General features: G+C 59.2%; 1 protein-coding gene across 2 annotated transcripts in view; it reads left to right on the top strand.

Moving 5' to 3' along the window:
* Positions 1–24,628, top strand: part of CREB3L1 (cAMP responsive element binding protein 3 like 1) — a 36,078-nt gene that overhangs the window by 7,203 nt on the left and 4,247 nt on the right. For both annotated transcript variants that reach the window (XM_051852776.3, XM_051852773.3), the window contains exons 2-9: positions 11,417–11,645; positions 15,292–15,476; positions 18,377–18,455; positions 20,190–20,347; positions 20,873–21,022; positions 21,159–21,217; positions 21,415–21,483; positions 24,231–24,330. In XM_051852776.3, coding sequence (XP_051708736.3) covers positions 11,417–11,645; positions 15,292–15,476; positions 18,377–18,455; positions 20,190–20,347; positions 20,873–21,022; positions 21,159–21,217; positions 21,415–21,483; positions 24,231–24,330 — 1,029 coding nt within the window. The remainder of the gene's footprint in view (positions 1–11,416; positions 11,646–15,291; positions 15,477–18,376; positions 18,456–20,189; positions 20,348–20,872; positions 21,023–21,158; positions 21,218–21,414; positions 21,484–24,230; positions 24,331–24,628) is intronic.

Here is a 24,628-nt window from a genome sequence, read left to right as displayed (position 1 = left end):
AAACAGCGGGTCCTGGGGATCCTGTCAGGCAGTGCACCTGCCTGCCGCCGTGAGCCCTGTCCACCCGGCTGGCCTTTTCATCCTGACTGTGCTGCTCCTTGCCCACAGGGACGCCCTGGGAGGAAGCTCCCCCCTCCTCCAGCTCTGCTCCATGGGACAGAAGCCCCAGGTCCCTTCACAGGGCTCTGTCTGGGGCATCAGGAGAGGGCTGGCCAGGGAAGCAGCAGACTGGGGCCCCTGGGTGTGGACCTGGTGCATGGAGGGGGCCCTCGTTTTGTCCCTGACCCTGTGCGGGGTGCAGGGAGGCAACCAGTGCAGTTGTGGGTACTTAGAGGCTCTGGGTCTGCAGAAATCTGACCCCTGCCCCAGCTTCCTTGCCCATGGAGTGAGCAGTGCCGACAGAGCCTGCTTCATCTTCTGAAGCTTACCCACGATCCTGTGTGCGAGGAACTACAGCAATGCCGGGCACAGAGATAATGGCCAGGATTCTGATTTCTGTCACTGCTAGTAGACTTAGCGTGCACTAGACCCTGTGTGAGACTCTGCAGGGAGTGCAGGTTAAAATCTGTCCCAGGCAAGTTAAAGTTTAGAGGGAGGGATGGGCCCCATTGTGCAGAATTGGAGTTCAGGGCATGCTGTTAACCAGTGGCCCAACCATCTCCAGAGTGCAGGACGACTCATCTGAGCTGAGTGATCCGGGGAGGCTTCCTGAAGGAAGCAGCATTTGAGCTGGGCCTTAAGGGGGGGGGGATGGAAGGAGGAGACACAGGGCACCGGGAATGGTATAAAAAAGGCCCTATGGCACTGAAGGAGCTGAGAGTGGTCAGGCCAGCTAGGCTGCAGGAAGGAGAAAGATGAGGGAGTCTCTCTCCCTTGGTAAGTTGGGGTCAGACAGACTTGGATGCCACGGTAGGGGGCTGGGAGTTTGTTCACCAAGCAGGAGGGAGCCAAAGACTGTTCTGGCCTGGACAAGGTGGTGGTGGTGGTGCCCAGCTCCTTGGACCTGCCTCGGTGCTGGGAGATCTAGAAGGCACTGGGGGGTCTCAGCTGTCAGCCTGTCTGGTTGACAGGGGGTGGGGGCCTCCACAGGGGAGACGGAAGCATCTCAGGCCCTCCCAGAGGCCAGGGCAGCCTGAGGCAGCAGCTGGCCCCGGGCCCCGCCTCCTCTATTCTGACTTTCATCCCATGCCCTGATGTGACTCTCACACTGGGCCAGCAGTACCAGCTCCCTTCTGGCTCTGTCATCCCAGCGCTCAGGGCCAGGCTGGCCCGGGGAGGCCCTGGGCGGCGCCGCCCTTGCAGAGGGACAGGCTGTCCTTCTTTGGGGCTGAGGAGTTCCAACCTGAACCGTGTCCTGCCTCCCGGCCCAACCCGAGGACCCTAGAGGGGACCCCCCCTCCAGCCCCTCTGATAGCACGGAACCCCACCATCAGACAAGGCAGAGGCCTAGGAGGATCTGAGCCCTTAGCCGCAGCCCATCTCAGAGTGGCACCTGGCTTCTTGGCCCTGCCGCCCACGAGCTGGTACAGGCTGCCCAGAGCCCCTCTCCTCCTCCTCCTCCCCCGCCCCGGGGAGGCCCGGCACTGCCCTCTGCCGCCCCCGAGCCTTCAACCCCTTTCTCTGCAGGGCTGCAAATCAGTTCCACATTTGGGATCTGGCTTGCACTGTCTGCTCAGAGCGCTCCCCTCCCTGTTAGCCTGGGCGCCCATCTCCCTCCACCCTCCACCCTCCACGGCCAGCCTCAGCCCGTGGGGTCTGCAGAGGGCAAAGGGTTCCTGCCAATGACCACCCTTCAGCGGACTCGGAGGGTGGACTGCGGCGGGGGACCTGAGGGACAGTGAGTGCGAGGCCCTCCCAGGGGAGATGAAAGAGGGGGTGGGGCCCAGGCCGGGCTTGAGCAAGCAGCTGGGGGGTGGGGGGTGAGGGAAGGAGCGAGGTAGTTCCCAGCTCAGCACATTCCTGAGACATCTGGACGCGCTGGAATGGCCCCAGCTGGCCCGCGTGGCTGTGGTTCCAGCTCCTCTGCTCTGTGTGATGTCAGGACCCAGCATCCCCCCTGCTCTGGATCCCCCCGGCCTGGGGTCCACCTCGGGCATCAGTGCCGGGGTCTCTTCCGGGGCCCCTCACCCTCAGTGGGCAAGGATGAGGCCCCCAGCCCTGGAGGAAACCCGACCCCAGAGGTGGGCTGAGCAGGGTGGCAGGAGGCAGACACGGGGGAGACCCAGGGAACTGCCCATCTGACCAACTCCAGAAACTTCTCGCTGTGGGCTGGTGCCAGCCCCTCCCTTGTTCTTGGAAGGGAGATGGAGACGAGTGAAGGGCCCTGGGGAGGCTGCTTGCCCTGAGCTGTGTGGTCCTGGACGAGTCGGCTCCTATGCCTGGCTCTCAGTGTTCCCCGTCTGTAAGCAAAGCAGTGGAGCTACATTGGGTGACAGCCTCGCAGGTGACAGATGTCCCCTCATGCCATCCTCATGGTAATAGGGCAAGACAGAAGGACTCCTGTTCTAGAGCTGAGTCTGAGGCTCAGAGAGGTTTAGTAATTTGCCCAAGGCTGCACAGTATGCAGCAGCACCAGGACGAGAGCCAGGTCTGTCTGCCCCCCTTGCTGGTGACCACTGAACTGCACTGCCTTTGCAAATAAGAGGGCGTGGGCGGAGCCGGCGATGCCCAAATTCCTTCCAGCTCTGAAAGTGTCGTGATTTCTTTTGGGCATGGTGAGGCTCTCCAAGACGTGCAAGGCAGGTGTTAGTGACATGCTGGGTGCAGGAGGGGGGCAGAGACAGGGGGCTCGGTCTGAAGCATCCCCTGGGGTCCCAAGGCTCAGGAGGACCCCAGGGGTTGGAGCCATAGCCTGATCCCCAGGCGAGCCCAGGGGTCCCACCCCTTCCCTAAAGGAAGGGAGTAAATAAGGAGAGAGAATACCACTCCTTCCAAAAATAAAACCTGAGGATAACTCAGACAGGGGCCGGGACGCCGACGAAACCAGAAGCTGAATGCTGAGCACACGGAGGAGAGGGAAGAGGCCAGGAGAGTTCTGGCCAGAGCCAGGAGGTAGGCTGCGGCCAAGCGGGGCCTTCCAGCTGGCCAGGTGCCGGGAGCAGCTCCGGCCGGTCCCCAGGCTCTGCTTCCACCCCTCGGCCTGGCCTAAGCCCGCAGACGGCTCCTCCAGCACCGAGCGGGGTCCCTGGCTGGCACTGAAGAACAGAAAGGCCTTGGGGGACAATCTGCAGGATGGGTACAGCAGGCCCCACAAAGGGAGGAGCTGTGGGAAAGAGTCCAGGCACATGGAAACTTTGCCTGGAGCAGGAGTAGGAAGCTGGCATCGGTGCGGAATTCAGGACGGCCATTCCTGGAGGCCCTGCTGTAACGGAGCTCACTGCCACTTCCTTCATCCGCCACTCGGTCAGTCAGTCAGTCAGTCACTCAGCAAACATCAGAGCGTACCATGCTTTTGCAGAAATCCATAGGAACGGGTTGTGGCAAGACAGAGAGGCAGCATGGCCGGGGCGTTCCCAGCTCGGCTGAGGCACCTGGGCTGTGGGGAGGCACCGATGGATACAAAGGGCATGATCAGTCACTTTGGGGTTTAAAAGATTCCTGTCTATGCGAAGCAGAAAATGCCCCAGAGGGGGATCAGAGTGCAAGGCTGGAGCCTGCCCTTGCACACGGAGCGGTCACCCCCGAGTCAGAACACGCGTGGGAGGCAGGAACCGGGCTGCCGTCCTCTGTATCCACAGAGCTGAGCACACAGTGGGTGCTTGGTGCATACTGAACGAATGCACGGGTCATCAACAGATGAATGACGAATAAATGATGGGACTGGGTGCCCTCAGTCGCCAGAGGCCCCAGCTGCCAGCCCTGGCACTCGGGTTCCAGTGTCCCGAGCTATCCCACAGAGACCCTCTGGCCACTTGCCTGTGGACCAGCGTGTCCAGCAGCCAGACTGTGGGCTGCTGTGCCCTGCTGTGGTGCCAGTCACAGCTAATCCCGGCTCTGGGTGGTGGCACTCACTACCATCCCTTCCTCCTGCCCAGACAGTGCCTGGCGCCTGCTTCAGGGCTGGGCCACAGCACATGGGCTGCCTGGCCAGTGGCTGCCACTGGCTGGCCAGGGCAGGGTTACCAATGTCAGGAATGGAAACTGGTAGGGGCTGAACCAGCAGCTGGGGGCTGCAGAGCGCCCACCCTCCCTGGAACTTGCCAGATCCCTGCTCCTCCTCTCTTCTCTCTCCAGCACACTCGCCCAGAAAAGCTCAGAGCCCACGTGGGCCACTCCTCCAGCCCCAGCCCTCACTGTCCCAGCCCCAGGCAAGTCCGGTGCTCCCAAGTCTCCCTCCCTGGGGCTCAGGTGATCCGCTGCATGCTTTGTGCAGTCAGCATTGAGTCCCGTCGTCATGTGACACGCTGTGTGTGTGTGAGAGAGAGAGACCATGCCCATGTTTGTGTGAGCCCATGCCCGGACTGACTGCACGTATGAGTGTGTGCGTGTCTGTGAACCCGTGTCTGTTTGAGGCCATCAGATCAATGTGTCCTTGCTTGGTTTGTGTTCACTCCTGTCACCGGGAGCCCACGTGAGCTGGGAGGGTGTGTCAGGCTGGCTGTGGCCGTGTCTGAACGTGCCGCTGGCTGTGTGTGCCTTTTGGTGTGTGGTGTCAGAGAGGTGGGGTGACCCTGTGCTAAGAAGGAAGCGCCCAGCCCATGACCCTGTAGCGTGTGTGCATATGTGTGCTGCACGCATGCGTACATGCATGCACCCAAGCATTTCTGTTTATTTGGCCTTGGGCTCTGTGGTGAATGGTTCAGCAGGGGAAAATATGAAGTCTCAGCGGCCGCCTTCCCTGGGTCTGTGGGACCGGGATGAGTGAGGCTGGAGGTTGAACCCCCTGTCCTGCCAGGAAGGCTGGGGGCGGGAGGAGGGAGCTGGCTTCACCCCTTCCAGCCTCCGAAGGGGCCAGGGCAGAGGACAGAGCCCAGAGCTCTGGGGGCTGATTCTCTTGCCTCTGTCCCTGCCACCCCTACCTCAGCAAGGACACAGACTGGATGGGGAAACGGAGGCCCCTGCTGTCTGAGAGCGCAGGGCTGGGCCCTGCACGCGGACCTCCGGAGTGTGCATGGGTGGGGGGGTGTCCTTTGCCCTCCACGGTTTGGAACTCTGGGGAGGCAAGTGCTAGGTGTCTCAGGACACCTCAAGTGCCTGGACGGGTGATGCTGAGGACAGGGAGAGTATGCTGACCGCGGGGGATCCCGGACCCAGCCCCCTCCCCGGCGATCGCATTCCCCCCACACGCAGACGCTGGGGACAGCAGTGACTCAGATGCGGGGCCCTCCAGCTGGAGATAGGGGCAATTTCCTAGTGACCACGAGGCCAGTAAGCGTCCGGGAATGTATGGGTCAGTGTGTGTTTGAGGAGGGGAGTCCTGTGGGCGCAGCCTGCCTGGGAAGGAGATGGGGGAATGTGAGAGGACTCCCCTCCCATCTCCCCCCCCACCCCCAGCTCACTCTCTCGGAAGGAATGTGCGGGCGCGGGACTCCCCCCGCCCCCATCCCTCATCCCTCATCCCGCAGCCCAGCCTGGACCCGCTCCGGTTTCCTCCCTCCTCCCGCCAAGCACAGACCGAACCGGGGAGGGGCACCAAGCGGAGCCTGAGCCGGTCCCAGTAGCCTGGAACGCCCCCTCTCCCCCACCCCAGACAAAGACCCTCGCTGCCCCACCAATGCTCCCCGCGCTGGGATTAGTCTGGAAGGCAGAAGGAACTGAGCTGGACGCGCAGCAAAGGGAACTAAGGCTTGGGGGCCCAGCGTGACCCTCGAACTGGGTAGGGGGCGTCGGAGGAGGCCCTCCTCTCCCCGCCCCCTCTCTGCTCGCGGGCGGGGACGAGGCCATGCTTCTGGCACGGGTCTTAGGGCACCGGGGGATTGCTGTGCAGACGGTCGCGAGTTTCGTGCAGACCCGAGACCCTATTCCACGCGGGTCGAGACCCTCCGCACGGGCCCGGCTCTCCTCGCGCGCCCTCCCCGCCGCCGCCGCCGCCGCGGACCGCAGCTCGCAGCCTCCTCCCATTGGCCAGGAGCTCCGCGGCCCGCACCAATGAGCAGGCCGGATTCTGGCGAGGGGCGGCCCCGAGCGCGCCGGTGTTAACCACGTGCGCGCCGCGCTAGGCCTGCAGGACCCCCGCGGTCCGGGCTGCGGTCGGGGGCGGGCGGCCGTGGCCCGGTTCTGGATGAGGCGTACGCGGGGCTGCGAGCCGCAGAGTCCCGGGACCTCTCCTGCGAGAGCGTGCAGTCGGCGCTGGCTGCTCTGGCCGACGAGAGGGAGCTTATATTGGCATGACTGTAGGAAAAAGTCTTTAATGAAGAGGGAAACGAATCATAATATTTCCTTCTCGGCCTTCCCACCCCCGTTGCCTGGAAAGGCTCCCCCGTAAGACGTCACGCATGGACGCACGACCCCGGCCGCCGGCCTCTTTGCCCCCTCCCCTAGTTTCTGTCAAGGATTCTAAGCTTAAACTTGGGGGGTGTGGAGTGGAGGGGCTGCAAGGGGCGGTGCCGGAGCTGGGGAGGTCTGGGGTCCCCAGAGAGCACGCAGAGGCGCCCCCCAAATGTCTCAGAGCGGCGGACAACGCTGCCCCGGATGTCACCAGCTCCCGGTGTGGACCCTGGCGGCTGGCCTTCCCTCTTCCGACCTCAGTTAGCAAATGGGGGAGGGGGGTGTGGGCCGTGAGCTTTTTCTCGAGTCTCTCTGCGTCTAAGCCGATGATGTAAACCAGCCACAACGGGGCAGCTGTGCGAGGCCAGGCCCCCGCTTTCTAAGGGGAGTTCCTGAAGGCAGGGCTCCCACGAGGGGGGGAGGCCCGGGGGTGATGGGACGTGTCCGCGGCCCGACCGGCCCCCGGGAAGCCTGAGCAGCCGAGTCCTCCGCCCCCAGCCCGCTGCCCCTTGGCCGCCCTCCCCTTCCACTTGGCTCCCGCTTCTCTGGAAGCTCCATCCTGCTGGGCCCTGGCTGCCGCGTCTCGCAGGTGGGGCGGGGGCTTCTCACCAAAAGGGGCTGGTCGAGCTCCCCTAGCGGGTTCCCAGGGACACCCCAAAACAGGAGATCCCTGAAAAGAACCTGGGTCCGCTCTCAGGATCCTGGGCCTGCAAGGATCCCAGGCCCAGGCCCCTGGGAAGGGGCTGGCAAACCCTTATCGCCAGAGAAGCAGCTGCTGGACAAATACCTCAGCCACTGACTCACAGCCCCCTCCCCCTGGGCCCACAGCAGGCCTCGGAGACACCCTGAGCGGGAGCGGGGCGGAGGCGCCCCCAGCCGGGCTGGCCCGGGCTGCCGAAGGTGTGGCTCGCGCAGCCCTGGCGGATGCTGGGCGGCGAATGAACAGGCTTTTCCCTCCGTCTGGGATCAGTCTGGCCCCACGCGCTGATAGATGGCATGCCCTCCAGGGTACCAGTCCCTCCCCCACCAGTATTTATTGAGAGTCTATCACCAGGCAGGGGCTGGCCCTGGGTAGGTGAACGGGCTACACACCCTTGCCTGGGGGAGTTTGTTCCGGCAACCAAGCAATCACGGAGCCACTTGCCTCAGTTTCCCTATCTGTCAAATGCAGACGAGCCACTTCCTCATTGGGAAACCCTGCGTTCGAGAGCACTTTGCAAGGTGAAAGGCAGGGCAGAAACGGGGGCTGATGGTTTTGTGTCTTTTAAGATGAGATTCAGGGCTGGTGCCGTGGCTCGCTTGGCTAATCCTCTGCCTGTGGCACTGACACCCTGGGTTCTAGTCCCGGTTGGGGAGCCAGGTACTAGTCCCAGTTGCTCCTCTTCCAGTCCAGCTCTCTGCTGTGGCCCGGGAAGGCAGGGAAGGCAGTGGAGGATGGCCCAAGTGCTTGGGTCCCTGCACCCACACGGGAGACCAGGAGGAAGCACCTGGCTCCTGGCTTCGGATCGGCGCAGCACCGGCCGTAGCGGCCATTGGGGGAGTGAGCCAATGGAAGGAAGACCTTTCCCTCTGTCTCTCTCACTGTCTATAACTCTCTCTCTCTCTCACTGTCTAACTCTGTCAAAAAAAAAAAAAAAAGGGATTCAGAGCCCCTTCTGCCCTGGTGGCTTTGTTTTTAGGGGGAGCCTGAACTACCTCCCCACCAGTGGTTCCAAGCTCAGCTCAGGCCCGGGGCTTAAGGGCTATGGGTTTCATAATACTAAGTAGCCAGTTACCCAGCACTCACCCCTGAGCAGGCACTGTTCGCAGGGTTCCCTGTGTGTCCATGTGCTTTGTCCTCATAATCCTAAGAGGTTAGGCATGGGACGAAGACTTGGTCCTCACGGCGATGCTGGGAGAGAGGAAGCCTTATGTCCCACTCCGGATGAGGAAGCTGAGGCACGGAGAGGTGGAGAAGCTTGGCAAGTGGTGGCTCTAGGAGTCCCAGAGCTGGCGCTCGACCCACTGCCCCCTGCCCTGAACCTTCCTCTAAGGTCAGGGGCTTCGCTGCTCACCCCCCCCCCCATGGGGACAGGCCGGGGAAAGCCAACAACCCCAGCCCCTGAGCCAGCCCCTGGAAGCCAGTCCCTACCCATTCCCCAAGTAGGGGCTGCAGGGCCTAGAGTAACCCCCATCTCCATCTCTTCCAACCCACCAGCAAATTCACTCGTCCAGTGAACGAGGAATGAGTAATAGTGACATTGATTTAGGGAGAAAAACACCACTTAGCGGCACTCCTGCAGGAGTGTTTCATTCATAAGAATTAGCGCTTGTTGAGTAATTGCTGTGTGTCAGGGACTGGGTTTGGTTGGGTCGGTTGGTTTGTAAGGCAGAAAGACAGACACAGAGAGACATCTTCCATCTGCTAGTTCACTCTCCAAACGCCCGCAGGAGCCAGGGCTGGGCCAGGCCAAAGTCAAGAGCTTAGAACTCAGCCTGGGTCTTCCCATGGGTGGCAGGGACCCGGCTACTGGAGCCCTCACCTGCTGCTTCCCAGGGTGCTGGCTAGCAGGAAACCGGGGCCGGGAAGCAGCCGGGACTCCAGGTCTCCAGCTCCGGCACTCGGCTGTGGGTGCAGGAATCCGGAAGTGCGTTAGCCACCATGCAAAGCCCAGCAGGGACTGTTCTCATAGCTTTTTTTCTTTAAAGATTTATTTATTTGGGGCTGGCATTGTTTATGGACACTGGTTCGAGACCTGATTGCCCCACTGCTGATCCAGCTCCCTGCTAATGCCTGCCACCTGCACTGGAGACCCCAATGGCATTCCAGGCTCCTGGCTTCAGCCTTGCCTGGCCCCAGCCATATTGGTCACTTGAGGATGGAAGATCTCTCTCCCTGTAACTCTGCCTTTCAAATAAATAAATACATCTTTTAAAAATATTTATTTTGTTTATTTTAAAGAGTTACAGAGAGAGAGGGAGAGATAGAGAAAAATCTTCCATCAGCTGGTTCACTCCCCAAAAGGCTGCAATGGCCAGGGCTGGGAGCTAGTCCTTGGGCCATCCTCTGCTGCTTTCCCAGGTGCATTAGCAGGGAGCTGGAGACCCAGACATGTCAGGATTTTCTGGTCCTAAGAAATGCACATCCCTGAGTCTGGCACTGTGGTGTCGTGGGTTAGGCCTCCGCCTGTGCAGCCAGCACGCCATGTGGGCACTGGTTCAAGTCCCGGCTGCTCCACTTCTGATGTAGTTCTCTGCTGTCACCTGGGAAAGCAGTAGAAGATGGCCCAAGTGCTTGGGCCCCTTCACCCATGTGGGAGACCCAGAGAAAGCTCCTGGCTCCTGGTTTTGGATTGGCCTGGCTCCAGCCATTGCAGCCATTAGGGGAGTGGGCCAGCAGACGGAAAAAAACCTCTCTGTCTCTCCCTCTCTCTGTCTGTAACTCTTCCTCTCAAATAGATAAATAAGTCTTAAAAAAAAAAAATAAAAAGAAGAACTAAGGGCTATACACTCCCAAGCACACACACTCACATAGCTGAGATAAAAACGCCCCCAGGCTATTCAACATCATGATGTGTGGTACATTCTGATGTCTTCTACTCTACTTTGTTCTGTTTTATTTTTTTCTGAAATTCTGGTCATGACCCACTAAATTGATTTCACAACCCATTAATGAGTCATCACCCACAGTTTGAACAGCACTGAGTCATAGCTAGATTGGAACCTCAGAAACTGGCTCCGCAGCCTCATCTCTCCGTAGAAAGAATGGCCTGGGAAAGGGAGACGCTGGAGGCCTGCGCAGCGGCCGGGGCTGCCGGGCTGAGAGGGCCAGATGCTCACAACTCCACCATGCCGCACCGTGCACGGCCCGACAGAGGCTAATGCAAGTCACCCATCCTGCCTTTGACATGCAAACCTGCTGGCGGAGGCAGAACTAATTTTTTTTTTTAAGATGTATGTTTATTTGAGGGCCGGCGCCGCAGCTCACTAGGCTAATCCTCCGCCTAGCGGCGCCGGCACACCGGGTTCTAGTCCCGGTCGGGGTGCCGGATTCTGTCCCGGTTGCCCCTCTTCCAGGCCAGCTCTCTGCTGTGGCCAGGGAGTGCAGTGGAGGATGGCCCAAGTGCTTGGGCCCTGCACCCCATGGGAGACCAGGAAAAGCACCCGGCTCCTGGCTCCTGCCATCGGATCAGCGCGGCGCGCCGGCTGCGGCGGCCATTGGAGGGTGAACCAACGGCAAAGGAAGACCTTTCTCTCTGTCTCTCTCTCTCTCACTGTCCACTCTGCCTGTCAAAAAATAAAAATAAAAAATTAAATTAAATTAAATAAAAGATGTATGTTTATTTGAAAGACAGAGAAAGGGAGAGACAGAGAGATCTTCCGTTGGCTGGTTCATTCCCCAAATGGCTACATAAGGCAGGGCTGGGCCAGGCCAAAGCCAGGAGCCCAGAACTCCATGTTGGTCTCCCACGTGGGTGTCAGGGGTCCAAGTACTTGCACTTTGCCCAAGCTCATTAGCAGGGAGCTGGATCAGAAGTGGAGCAGCAGGGATTTAACTGGCGCTTGGATATGGGATGCCAGCATCGCAGGTGGCAGCTTAACCCGCTGTGCCATGAAGCTGGTCCCCAACATTATTCTTTTACAACCCACAACCTTTTGGTTTATTTTACAACCCTTCTTGTCAACCCACCAAGGAAATAGAGACAGAAACAGACTCGGGCAGCGTCGGAGACATGACCCGGGGTCCGGAGCCCTGTGTCCCACTGCCTGATGCAGGAGCACTCAGAGGAGGCTGCTGGTGGGGGCGGGGCTGGCGGAAGAGGCGGTGCAGTGACAGTGGCAATGGCACTGCTAAGAGCTGCTGTTGGCGGCAACCATGGTGGTCTCCATGGTGGTGGGAACAGGAATACAGAAGTGGGGATTGTGGGGTGGGGTGGGGGTACCCACTGCAGCCCCTGCGTACCCCCCCCACCTTTGCAAAGTGAATTGAATCCCTCTTCTCCTCTTCTAGCACTTTCCCGAGCACCTGGACCACTTTGCCGAGAACATGGAGGACTTCTCCAACGACCTGTTCAGCAGCTTCTTTGATGACCCTGTGCTGGATGACAAGAGCCCTCTACTGGACATGGAGCTGGACTCCCCGGCGCCAGGCATCCAGGCTGAGCACAGCTACTCCCTGAGCGGGGACTCAGCGCCCCAGAGCCCTCTTGTGCCCATCAAGATGGAGGACACCACCCAAGGTGAGAGCTGGAAGGGCCCAGGAGGGAGGAAGGAGGGGGACAGGCCAGCACACCTGCCGCCTGAGGTCCCAGGGCTCCGAGGGGAGCCACCCACAAACCCCCACAGGTGGCTGCTCCCTGCCATTTTGTTCGCCCTCAGAGCACCCCCACATGCACACTGCTCAAAAGGGGTTTGGGTCACCCCAGCCTGTGACTCCCAGAGCGGCAGCATCACCTGGGAACTTGTTGGACCTGCAGACTCCCCACTGCAGCCCTGCAGCCGTGGCTCAGAAACCCTGCAGGTAGAACCCAGCCTTCCAGATGATTCCAGAGCAGCTGGGAACCACTGATTCCAGGGAGTGGGAGGGCGATCCCGTTCAGGGGCCCCCTTCATCCTGCAACACCCCCCGAGATACCGCCTAGGAGAGGTGACTGTACCCCACCTGCTGCTGAGGCTGCGGTTCTCTAAAGCTCCCCTGGCCTCCAGCTCCCTCCTTTAAAGCAAGGGACCCCTGAGACCTCCTCCCAGATGCTGAGCATTGGAGACACACACACACGCGCGCGTACACACATGCACGTGCGCACACACACAGGCACATGCACACACAGGCACACACGTACACGCACGCATGCACACACACATGCACACACACGTGTGCACACACATACACTTGCTGAAACAGCCCCTTGGGCATTTCCTTGTGCAGGTGGCACGAGCTCCATCACCCGCAGTGACGCGGCTCAGAACCTCTTTCCACCTCCGTCTCTTCCTCTACAAATGGGAATCTCACACATGTCCATAGCACCCTCTAGCCTACAGTGCCCTCCTGTTCCTCATCTCATTTATTCCTCACACCTGACGGGTGCTGTAGGCTTGGCCTTTAGTCTAATGCCCACGAAAGACGAGACTTCATGAAAGCTGAGCTGCTCTGGGTCACACACACAGAACGAAGCGCAGCAGAGACACGGGAGCCCCCCACGCCCTTTGCCACCACCGCCCTTGCCAGCCCTGAGGGCAGCAAGAGTGCTACAGGCTTTGGAGCACATCCCAGTGCCTCCACTGGCTGCTTGGCGACCTTGAGCAGCTTACTCAAGCTCTCTGGGGTTCTGTTCCCTCAATTATATTTTCATTTGATTCAAAAGGCAGGGAGACTGAGAGACAGACAGGGAGAGCGCTTCCATCCACTGGTTCACTCTCCAAATGCCTGCAACAACCAGGAGCCAGGAACTTAGTCCAGGTCTCCCATGCAAGTGGCAGGGGCCCAAGTATTTAAGCCACCACCTGCTGCCTCCTAGGGTGCGCATTTGCAGGAAGCTGGAACTGGAATGAGAGCTGGGACTCAGATCCAGGCGCTCTGATATGAGATGTGGGCAGCCCACGAAGTGTCTTAACCACGGTGCCAAAGACCTGCCCCACCCTCAGCTATAGAGCACAAATAACATGTACCTTGAGAGATCTGGTCAGGATTAAAAATAGCTTCATGAAGTCCCCTCCCCCACTCAGCGCCCCGCACACAGTGTGTGCTGATGGTTAGCAGCGCTCATTACTGGGCATGCTGAAGTCCTGCTGATACTGGGAGTGGCTGCGACAACGAACAGGCTTCTTATTCCTCTTCCCTTCAGAGGACAGTGGTCTGCAGTGGGTTTCTTAATTTTCTCACCTACAAGCAAAAAAGTTCATAGCGGGCAGGTGTTTGGCACAGCGGTTAAGACACCGGTTCGCTTGTCCGCTTTGCATATCCGAGAACTTGGGTTCAGTACCAGCTTCCTGCTAATGCAGACCCCGAGAGGTAGCAGTGAAGGCTCCAGTCCTTGGGTTTCTGCCACCCACGTGGGAGACCTGGATTGGGTTCTTTGCTCTTAGCTTTGGCCCACCCATATCCCTGCGAGTGTGGGCATTTGTGGAGTAAACCAGCAGATGGTGGTGCACTTTCCCTCTCTCTGCCTGTGTTTCTCCTTCTCTCTCTTTTTATCTCTGTACCACTCAGTGTCTCTGCCTCGCAATAACTAATTCTTTAAATTCATGGAAAAATGGAATTAAACGATGTTTATTTTAGTACAAAAGATGTTGGAATCCATGCAAATAAGAAGGCTTCAAAAATTCATGGAAAAATGGATCATGAAAAAAACGACACGTGGATCTCACATCTTTTTGCACCAAAGCAAATGCACCCTTTAGTGCCATTTGTCTTTCAGTTCCATTTCACACGCTTTTTTAAGTCCTCGCGTGTTCAGCAGGGAGACAGCTGTGCCTGCCCCATGCACTTGCTGGGAGGGGCCGGGGAGCTCATGCGGTGGGGCTGGGCCCTGCATGGGAAGCGTGAGCTGCTGCTGGGGGTCCTGGGAACACTCTGGGAGCAGAGCCAGGCCCTCGTGAAGCCCCCAGCCCTGGGAGGCAGGGAGCCCACGTCCCGGCTTCCCATTGCACCCTGGCTTCGGCTCAGCCTCCGGAGGCCGCCTCTGTGAGGTCCCAGCCCTGACAAAGGGCAGGGTGGGGGGGTAGATTAGACTCCCCTCCCCCACCCCCCGCCGAGGCAGGCTCTCCATCCACCCCTCCTGGGCCAGGCCCGCAGCCCCTTGGCCACCCCCAAGTCTATTTTTAAAGCAATTTGTCTGTGGGCCCTTCCTTTGCAGGGGGCAGATTCCCGGAGGCTGGCAGCCTGGCCCTGTAATTTGGAAAGATTATGGGTGTTCCTGGATGCTCCTGGATCCCAGGGTAGCTGTGGTCCAGAGCCGGGGCACTGGGGCTTCCAGCAGGGTGGAGCCCGGCCTCTGAGGTGGGATCAGGCAAGCCACTGACCCACAGCAGGCCCCAAAGCCCGGAACCCTCCCTGGCCATTCCTCCCGTCTCATCAGCTGCTTCTCTGGCTTCCAGATGCTGGGGCCACCAGTGGTAGGGCCGACTTGGGGGTGGCGGGCCACGACCATGCGTCAGGGAAATGGGTGACACCTGCCTGGGCTGGTGAGGCCCAGGAAACCTGAGCACTCCCACCCCGCCACCCCCACCCTGCTCCAGGTCCTGTGGACCCTTCCCTTCCACTTTAGTTTCCAGATGTCCCTTTCTGCTCTCTGTCACATCTTCTGGCCTGGGCAGCTGCAGCAGCCTCCTGCGGGCAGGCCTCCCTGATTCCCTCCTGCCTGCAGCCCGTGCAGGCCCCATGCGTGGGCAGAGTGCCCTGCACAACCTTGCTTGGGACCCTTGGGAAGTCCCAGCGTCGGGTGCAGTGCTCAGGAAATGTTTCCCCGTGACAGTAACTCTCACCCGATGGGCACTCTTCACCAAGCCCTGGATCAGGAGTTTTATGTGCGTTTTACTATTTAGTCCTCTGGACTTCCCTATTGGATAAATCCTCTTTCTTTCTCCATTTTGAGAGAGCTCAGGCTCAGAGAGGTTAAGCAGCTCACCTAAGGTCAGTTGAGAGGGGGCCAGGTCTGGTGTCCAGGCCCATTCTGTAAGCTGCTGGGTGAAGAATATGTCCTCACCCCTTCTGTCCCCAGCCCACCCCACCCCCATCTCACAAGCACCCCCTTTCCTGCTGGCCTCCTGGTAGACCCTAGCAGCTCTCCTGTGTCCAGTCCAAGGCAGCTCTGGGGGCTGGAGGGGGGCTGAGCCCTCTGCCCTCGGAGTCCCCTGACCCTGAGCCTGGGCCCTGCCCCTTCCCCCCAGATGTGGAACCCGGAGCCTGGGCACTAGGACACAAACTGTGCTCCATCATGGTGAAGCAGGAGCAGAGCCCGGAGCTGCCCGTGGACCCTCTGGCCGCCTCCTCGGCCATGGCCACCGCCGCGGCCATGGCCACCACCCCACTGCTGGGCCTCAGCCCCCTGTCCAGGCTGCCCATGCCCCCCCAGGTGAGCCTGGGGACTTCTGATGGGTGCTAGGGAGGGAAGGGGGCTGGTGGGGCTGTGGGGGGAGGCACCCAAAGCCCTGACCCCCCTGCGGGCTCTGTGCACAGGGAGCAATGGAAAGCTCAGGGAAGAGCCCAGGCCTCGGCCTCCCCGGCTGCTGCCCCTTCGCCGTCCGCTGGTGCAGGGCAAGGCTTGCAGGGACCCAGACGGGGCAAGGCCTCGGGGACCCGGGCCAGAGTCCCGCAGATGGAGACAGCCGGGGCCACTTCCTTTTCTCGAAGATTCAAGGTTTTAAAAAGGAAGAGAGACCCAAGTGGAAATGCAAAAATTGTGCTATATTTTACTCATTTTCGTTTACGAGATTAATAAGCCACATACTCCTGCCAAACCCCAGCCCTTTCCATGAGTGTGTAGATAGCAGCCTTCACCCTGCCAGAAGTGTGAGGGCCAGGCCCCCGAGGAGGCTCTGCCTGGGGCCCAGCTGGCCTCTTCGCTTGTGCTCTGGCACGTTACACTCCCGGCTTTGTCCTCAGTTTCCTGTACTGTAAAGTGGGCACATGAACCCCCTAAAGATGCTACGATGTGAGAGTTAGCTTAACAGCCCTGCAGTCAGGCGTGTGGCTGGCCCTGTGCCCTGTTAGCCACATAGCTCATATCAAACCATCTGACCCCGAGTTAAAGGCTGCACAGGTGCAGGATTTAAAAAAAAAAAAAAAAAAGACTTATTTACTTATTTGAAAGGCAGAGTAACACAGAGAGAGGAGAGGCAGAGAGAGAGAGAGAGAGAGAGAGAGAGGTCTTCCATCCGTTGGTTCACTCCCCAATTGGCCGCAACAGCTGGAGCTGCACCGATCCGAAGGCAGGAGCCAGGAGCTTCTTCCGAGTCTCTCACATGGGTGCAGGGGCCCAAGGACTTGGACCATCTTATACTGCTTCCCCAGGCCATAGCAGAGAGCTGGATCAGAAGTGGAGCAGCCAGGACTCGAACCAGTGCCAGTGTCGCCTGCAGCGGGCTTTACCCGTTACACCACTGCACCGGCCCCCAGCAGGCTCCTTCAAGACCAATCCTAAGACTGGCTCAGCAGCCCCACGTGCCTCAGGGGAAGCTGTGACTGTGGCAGCCGCCAGGGTCTCAGGAGTTGGGCCCAGGCTTCACGGAGGGCACCTGAGTTTCGAGGAGTTTGATTTGCCCAAAGTCATACAGACAGAAACCATGGAGCCGCCTTCCAAACTCAGCCCGCCCTTTCCTGTCCACCCTGGCGGCAGGTGCAGGAACCAGGAGCTGGCGAGGTCAGCGATGAGCTGTGTGGCCACACCGACGCCGCCACCATTCGGCACGGTCCTCAGAGGCTGAGCTGGGATATAGACCAGGAAATCAGCAAGACCTCAGCCACCTTGAACTTCTCTCTGGTCCGTTCTCTTCTGCCAAAATTCAGGATTCTGGGTCCTACCCACAATATCATGACCTCTTTCTGCTGGCTAGGAACCTAGAGGGGAGAGATGGTCCCCAAATCCAACACCTAACATCCTGTCTTCCTCAAAAAGAACACCGTTATGTGCATGCTGGCAGTCACATGTATGAAGTCACGCATGTTCACAAAGTTGGAATACAAATGATTAGAAATGCATGTGGGGACCGGCGCTGTGGCACAGCGGGTTAAAGCCCAGCCCTGAAGCGCCAATATCCTATATGAGCGCCGGTTCAAGTCCCGGCTGCTCTTCTTCCAATCCAGCTCTCTGCTATAGCCTGGGAAAGCAGTAGAAGATGGCCCGAGCTCTTGGGCCCCTGCACCCATGTGGGAGACCTGGAAGAAGCTCCTGGCTCCTGGCTTTGGATCAGCGCAGCTCCAGCCATTGCGGCCAATTGGGGAGTGAACCAGTGGATGGAAGACCTCTCTCTCTCTCTGTCTCTACCTCTCTCTGTAACTCTGCCTTTAAAATAAATCTGTAAAAAAAAAAAAAAAGAAACACTATGCTGCAGCATAGTGGTTTAAGCTTCTGTCTGAGATGCTGGCATCCCTAACGGGAGCCAGTTCATGTCCCAGTTGCTCTACTTCCAATCCAGCTCCCTGCTGATGTGCCTGGGAAAGCAGTGGAAGATGGCCCAAGTGCTTGGGCCCCTGCACCCGCATGAGAGACTCAGAGGAAGCTCCTGGCTCCTGGCTTTGCCCTGGTCCAGCCCTGGCCAGTGTGGCCATTTGGAAAGTGAACCATAGATGAACGAATTCTCTCTCTGCACTTGATCTTAGCCAAAAGGCCGAGAAGCGATCGAATTCTCTCTCTGTTTCTCTCTCTCTCTCTTTCTCTCTCTCTCTTTCAAATAAATAAATAAATCTTTTTTTAAAATGCATGTGTGTGCGTTGAAGCTGTAAATCTGAATGCGTCAGAACCTTGCTTCAAACTTACTTGGGGTTGTCTTTGATCAGAACTCTCTGGATTCTGCTCCTGTTCATTCTCCGGGATGCTTTCAGGCCTCAGCTTCTCAGGGCACTTTCTCTGAGCCCCTGCCAATCATCGCCTCCTTCTTTGCTACTATTGTTTCCATCCGTTGACAGCTACAGCTTACCGAGCACTGCCTCCTCCTCGGGCCAGCCTGGTACCAAGGCCTGTGCAGCTCTCACAGGCCAGGGTCAGCTCCCCACCCCCGCCGCCCCAAAGGAGCTCACAGGAAGCGCCCCTCCTCTGAGCTAGACTCCGGCCACCATTCGCTTCTCCTAGGTGTGACCTGGCTCCTCTAAGCATGAGAAGTTGCCCCTGCTCTCCCTGGGCTGTGTCCAGAACCCCAAGCCCAGCTACTTCCCCGTCTGTGCAGACCACCAGCCTCAGAGAGGGAGCTGGGGTGGACAGTGTGGTGGGGACTGTCCCCAGGGCAGCCAATGGAGCTGTACCTGGCTCTTCTCCAGGCCCCAGGAGAGATGACTCAGCTGCCAGTGATCAAAGCAGAGCCCCAGGAGGCGAACCAGTTCCTCAAAGTGACACCAGGTAAGCGTGCTCAGGGGCGGGGCTGTATTCCTCCCCAGGCTGGGGCAGACAGCGTCCGTGCTCCGTTGGCTCAGTGCACCCCTGTACCTCAACACCCCTCACCTCTTCCCAGGATATCCTCTCCGTCCATCCGCATCCCCTCTGCCCTGCAATCCCCTTCTGCTCAGTATGCCACAGAAGCACTGTGTCGACACCCTCTTAGCCTCTTTGCTAAGCAGCCTTCCATCCGCTCACTCACCAAAGGCCACTCCATAAGCAAGCATCATGCACTCACCCACTCACCACTCATTCCCTCAGGCGTCATCTGCTCATCCATCTGTCCATCTGTCCGTCTATCCATCCAGTCATGCATCCATGCATCCAACCATTTAGCTCGTCCATACATCTCTCCACCCATCCACCCATGTATCTGTTTTTCCATCCACCCATCCAATCATCCATCTCATCCATCCATCTGTCCGTCTGTCCACCCACCCTTGCATCCACTCATACATCCCTCCACCCACCCAGGCATCTGCTCATCCATCCATCCAATAAGAGTCCACCGAATGGCATCCCTGAGTCCCAGGCACTGGGAAAGCAGAGAGAGACAGTAGTTCCTGTGCCTAAGTAGATCATAGAGAAGTGAGGATACAGACGAACCACCAATTACCAGCAGTGATGTGTGTGTGTGTGTGTGTGTGTGTGTGTGTGTGTGTTTAGGACAGGTCCCGGGGTGGGGAGGGCCTGGGACCACAGTCTCCGACCAGACAGGGACAAGGAGACAGCTTCCTGGAGTTGGCCAGCAGCTTGAAGAGCTAATGAAGTCTTTCTGACCCCACCTCACTAATTCATCAAATATCGATTAAGCACCTACTGTGTGTCAGGCCCTGGGCTAAGCACCACCAGGTTAGCCTGAAGATGGTCAGTTTGCCCTCAGAGAGAAGACAGCACACACAGGGTAGAAAGGGGCCAGGCTAAGACAGCCCACGCTGTGCCCTTCACCCCCATAAATGTCTCCCTGCACATTCAACGCTCCTTGCATCCTCCCAGCTCTGAACACGGAGTCACCTCCCCCCATGCCACTGCCCAGGGAAGTGAGTTGGGGGGAGTTTAGTGCACAGAATTATGGTCCCACAGTTGGGGCTGCCACAGTCCGGACTTGACCTCCAGTCTCTCTGGCCCCAAGTCCAGTATCTTTGCATTGCTGTACTCCTAAGAGGCAAACAAGTGGCCAAGGAGGGAGAGGCGCAATGGCTCCTCCCACAGCCTCGGCCCTGTGCCGGGGCCAGCGGAGCTGCAGCTTCCCGCACCTGTTCCGATCTGGGCCTGCAGGCCGTGGGTCTGGGCTCTGCCTGGCTCCTCCGGCACCCTTTCCTGCCACCTGCACAGTGTCAGCCTTCCAGGTGCCCAGGCCGGGAGGGATGAACACAACACCTGCTGTCCTGTCACTCTGAAACCGGAAATGGAAACCCGGGGCTGGTTGTGGCTGCATACTTGGGGTGGGGGAAGGAAGGAAGGAAGGGAGAGAGAGGGTGCAGCCTGCAAAGCCTGGTCTGCCTGGGCCTGGGGTTGCTGAGCTGCGGCCTCAAAGCCCCCGGGCCCTGAGAAGCCAGGACTGGGGGAGAATGTGGCCTCTGTGGCATCAGAGGAGCGACCACAGATGTGGCCAATAAGCTCAAGCTGCACTCCTGATCAGAGCTGAGCTGCGGCCCTGCTAACCCAACCCCTCCCCGCCCCCACTGCCCTTTCCAGAGGACCTGGCCCAGATGCCTCCGACGCCCCCCAGCAGCCACGGCAGCGACAGTGACGGCTCGCAGAGTCCCCGCTCTCTGCCCCCCTCCAGCCCTGTCCGGCCCATGGCCCGCTCCTCCACGGCCATCTCCACCTCCCCACTCCTCACCGCCCCTCACGTAAGGAGCTGGGGGTGGGCCGACCCTGTGGGCAAGGCCCTGGGCAAACCCCGTCCCAGCCAACCCAGCGCAAGGGCCCAAGGGGAGGGTCAGGGAGCCCCAAGTCTGACCCCCTCCCCCCACCAGAGTCCAGAGAGCGAGACTCTTAATCCTTTGTATGGTGTGGGAAACTGAGGCAGAGAGACAAGCAGCAGGGCTAGACCCTGACATCCCTGAAGTCCCCGGGGAACCATGAAGCTGGGCCCAGGGCCCACGGGTGGGTGTGGCGGGAGGGTCCCAGGGGGTGCCGTGAGGTGCCCTGGACCAGTGAACTTTGGGGTGTGGGTTCCGGGATGGGGTCCAGGGAGCCCCCTCCCCAAGGCGGTGTCATGAGCGCCGCACAGGCTGGGCTCCCGCCCCGTCCTAGCATTTGATGGCTGGCTCTGGAGCTCACGGAGACCTGCCCCCTTTCCGGATGTGGAAACGCAGACGTTCCAGGGGGGCAGAGCTGCCGGGTTCCTAACCACCAGGGTCTTCTTCCTGCAGAAACTCCAGGGGACATCCGGGCCACTGCTGCTGACCGAGGAGGAGAAGCGCACCCTGATCGCTGAGGGCTACCCCGTCCCCACCAAGCTCCCCCTCACCAAGGCCGAGGAGAAGGCCCTGAAGAGGGTGCGGAGGAAAATCAAGAACAAGGTGAAGCCTGAGGCGCCCCTCCACCACGGCCGCCACAGGGCCGGGGAGGGCGTCCCCGGCCAGCCTGGGGGGTGCAGGGGGACCCAGAGGTGGACAGGTAGCAGTGATAACCTTCATCTGGGGGCTTCCCCTCTAGATCTCAGCCCAGGAGAGCCGCCGGAAGAAGAAGGAGTATGTGGAGTGCCTAGAAAAGAAGTAAGGGTCGCCCCAGCCTGAGCGGCTCCGGGGCGGGGGCCGGGGCCGGGGCCAGGGCCAGAGCAGGGGCCGGGGCAGGGGCAGGGGCTGGGGCCGGGGCCGGGTCAGGGGCCGGGCAGCGCAGGGCAGGGCAGGGCGGAGGCGCAGTGGCGATTTCTGGGGGCTGCCCCTGAGCTGTGCCTGCTTGGCCCCTACAGAGTAGAGACTTTCACGTCGGAGAACAACGAGCTGTGGAAGAAGGTGGAGACCCTGGAAAACGCCAACAGGTGCGTGGTGGCACCTGCAGCCCGGGCCCTCTGCATAGTTCTGGGAGATGGGGGGTGGGGGTGGGGACAGGCAATGCTGCTGAGGTCTGGGTCACCGACGCCCTAGGGACAGACCCTGGGCAGGGCCCCTCCCCAGCTTCCTAGCCGTTCTCTGCCGCATGCTCCAGACTCTGACGGGGCAGGTGAGACCCCCCCCTAGCTGAAATCGTACAAAGCTTCCCATGATGTCCTCAGACCTGCAGCATCCCCTGGGAAGCTGTTAGGAACGCTTGTTCCCAGGGCCAGGTCTCCTGGGTCAGAAACTCCATGGGTAGGACCCAGCAGTCTGCATTTTCTCTTTTTTTTTTTTTAATTTTTTTCTTTATTAATTGCTCACTTAAAAAAGTATTTATGGGGCTGGTACTGTGTTGCAATGGGTTAAAGCCCCAATCTGCAGTGCCAGCATCCCATACAGGCACTGGTTTGAGCCAAAGCTGCCCCACTTCCGATCCAGCTCTCTGCTATGGCCTGGGAAGGCAGTAGAAGATGGCCCAAGTCCTTGGGCTCCTGCACCCGTGTGGGAGACCCAGATGAAGCTGCTGGCTCCTGGCTTTGGCCCGACTAAGCTCTGGCTGTTGTGGCCATTTGGGGAGTGAAGCAGTGGATAGAAGACCTCTCTCTCTGTCTCTACCTCTCTCTCTCTCTCTCTCTCTCTCTGTCTTTCAAATAAATAAAAATCTTTCAAAAAATTATTTATCCAAAAGGCAGAGTGACAGAGAGAGGTGGGGAGAGAAAGACAGAGATCTTGCATCCACTGGTTCACTCCCCAGGTGGCCACAATGGCCAGAGCTTAGCCGGGCCAAAGCCAGGAGCCAGGAGCTTCATCCGGGTCTCCCATGTGGGTGACAGGGGCCCAAGGACTTCTGCTGCTTTTCCCAGCTCATCAGCAGGGAGTTGGATGGGAAGTGGAGCAGCCGGGACTTGAACCGGCGCTCTAGGGGATGCCAGTGTTGCAGACGGCGGCTTTACCTGCTACGCCACAGTGCTGAGCTCCAGCCTGTGTTTTCACAAGCCTCCCTGAGGAATTTGGAGGCATCCTAACATTTGAAAACAACAGCTTGAGATCCTTAGTGCTCAAAGCCAGTTCCCCAACAGGCAATAGCCACACCAGCTAGGAACTTTCTAGAAACGCATATTTCAGAACTCTCTCCTGTCCAGCCAAGGTGTCGAACGAGACCCTGGGGCGAGTCAGGCACACAATCCAGTGTGAGAAACACCAGCGTGGAGAGCCCAGCACGGTGCCTGGCATGTAGCAGGTGCATAGGCCACAGCTCTGGGTTCCTGTCCCACGCTGCCACCTTGGTGACCCGGGGGAACGTGACACCTCACTGAGCCCTGGTCCCTTTGTCTAAAGGGGTTGAGGGAAATGTTCTCTTCTGGGGTCCCTGGGAAGGTTCTGACACAGGGCTGGGAGGCATCCAGGGTGCTTGGCACCTACACATGTGCAAGTCATGTTAGCTTTACTTTTTCTTTTAGGTTTTTGTTTTTGGGTTTTTTTTAGATTTTTTATTTGCCTGAAAGGCAGAGTTAGAGAGAGAGCTCTTCCATCCCTTGGTTCATCCCCCCAAATGGCTTCAATGGCCAGGACTGGGCCAGGCCAAAGCGAGGAGCCTAGAACTCCATCCAGGTCTCCTACATAGATGGTAGGGGGCCTGTCCCTCGGGCCATCTTCCACTGCTTTTCCCAGGTGCATTAACCGGGAACTGGACCGGAAGTGGAGGAGGCGAACACTAACCGGCCCTTACGTGGGGTGCCAGCATTACCGGTGGTGGCTTAATCCGCTGCACCACGATGCCGGCCCCTCTTTTTATTATTTTATTTTCTGTATTCTTGGTAGTGTCCCTCCATGAGTCCACGGCAGGTCTTCAATCATTACTTACTGGGATTAATTACATTAGCACAGACAGCAGTCTGCTGTGTATACAGCAGGTGCTCCTCAAGGCTTTGTCCTTCTTTCCTTCCTTCTTCTCCCCCAGCTTCATCTCTGATTGGCCCGGGGAACATCCCGCCGCCCCCTCCCCACTCCCAGCCTGTCAGAGGAGGGCTAGGAGCCCCTCACACCTCACCTTTCTACCCCTTGGCCCAAGTGGGGCCAGGCCCTTGGAGCTATTTCGCCACCTGCTGTACATTCTGGGAACTGCAGCCCTGCTGGGTGGAGAAGGGCGACGGTGACATTTGTTGGTGGGCTTGACCTGAACAGTCCTCTCTCACGTTCAGGGGGCACACAGTTAGCGAAGGAGACTGACAGGGAAGTCCACTGGTCAAGGAAGGCTTACAGGTGCAGAGATAAAAGCAAAACAACAATAAAAATTAACAACAAAAATAGCCACCATTTACTGGGCACTGCACACAGGGCACTGGGCCAAGCGTGTCCTTCATGGATGAGGCTCAGGGCATTGTGGGTGCAAAGTGAGAGGGTCGGTGCGGCTGCGGCTGGTGTAAGACAAGGCTGGCCTCCGCCGCGATAGGGGCAGGCCCCGCCCCCTCCAGCTCCCACCTTGGCCGGGAGCATCCCCGGCACCCCTGAGCTCCCACAAGGAGGCATGAGCCACGCTCCACAGGGGCTGAGTGGCCCCGACCTTTGCTGTGTCGGCTGCGGTGCGCACCTGGCTTGGGGGCCACGTTTGGAGCTCCCGGGGGAGAGCTCCAGGAGGCGGAGCTGCCCGCGGGTGGCAGCCTGCCCGTGACCGCCGCGCCCTCCTCCCCAGGACCCTGCTCCAGCAGCTGCAGAAGCTGCAGACTCTGGTCACCAACAAGATCTCCAGGCCTTACAAGATGGCCGCCACGCAGACCGGGACCTGCCTCATGGTGGGTGCTGTCTCCTACTACAGGGTGCCACGGCTCTTCCCGAGGCCGGCTTTTGAGGGGTGGGCTGACTCCGCGGGACCTGTGACATGTGGGGCCAGGCCGCTGGGGGGACCCTCCCAGTGACCCTCCCTGCCCAGCCCCCACACTGCGCGGTGTGCAGGGGGTGCCGGAAGTGGTGGGGCGGATCCCTGGAGTGGAAGGGCTTAGGGAGGCTGGGGGCTGCATGGACGTGGTGCTTTCTGGGATGGAGGATGGAGAGAGCAGTGAGCGAATGCCTGGCAACCCCAGAGGGTGCCTG

Source organism: Oryctolagus cuniculus, chromosome 1, assembly GCF_051225735.1.
Source record: "Oryctolagus cuniculus isolate XC-2025 breed Fujian yellow rabbit chromosome 1, ASM5122573v1, whole genome shotgun sequence".
NCBI classification, from domain to species: Eukaryota; Metazoa; Chordata; class Mammalia; order Lagomorpha; family Leporidae; genus Oryctolagus; species Oryctolagus cuniculus.
This window is presented reverse-complemented; position numbering and strand designations above follow the sequence as displayed.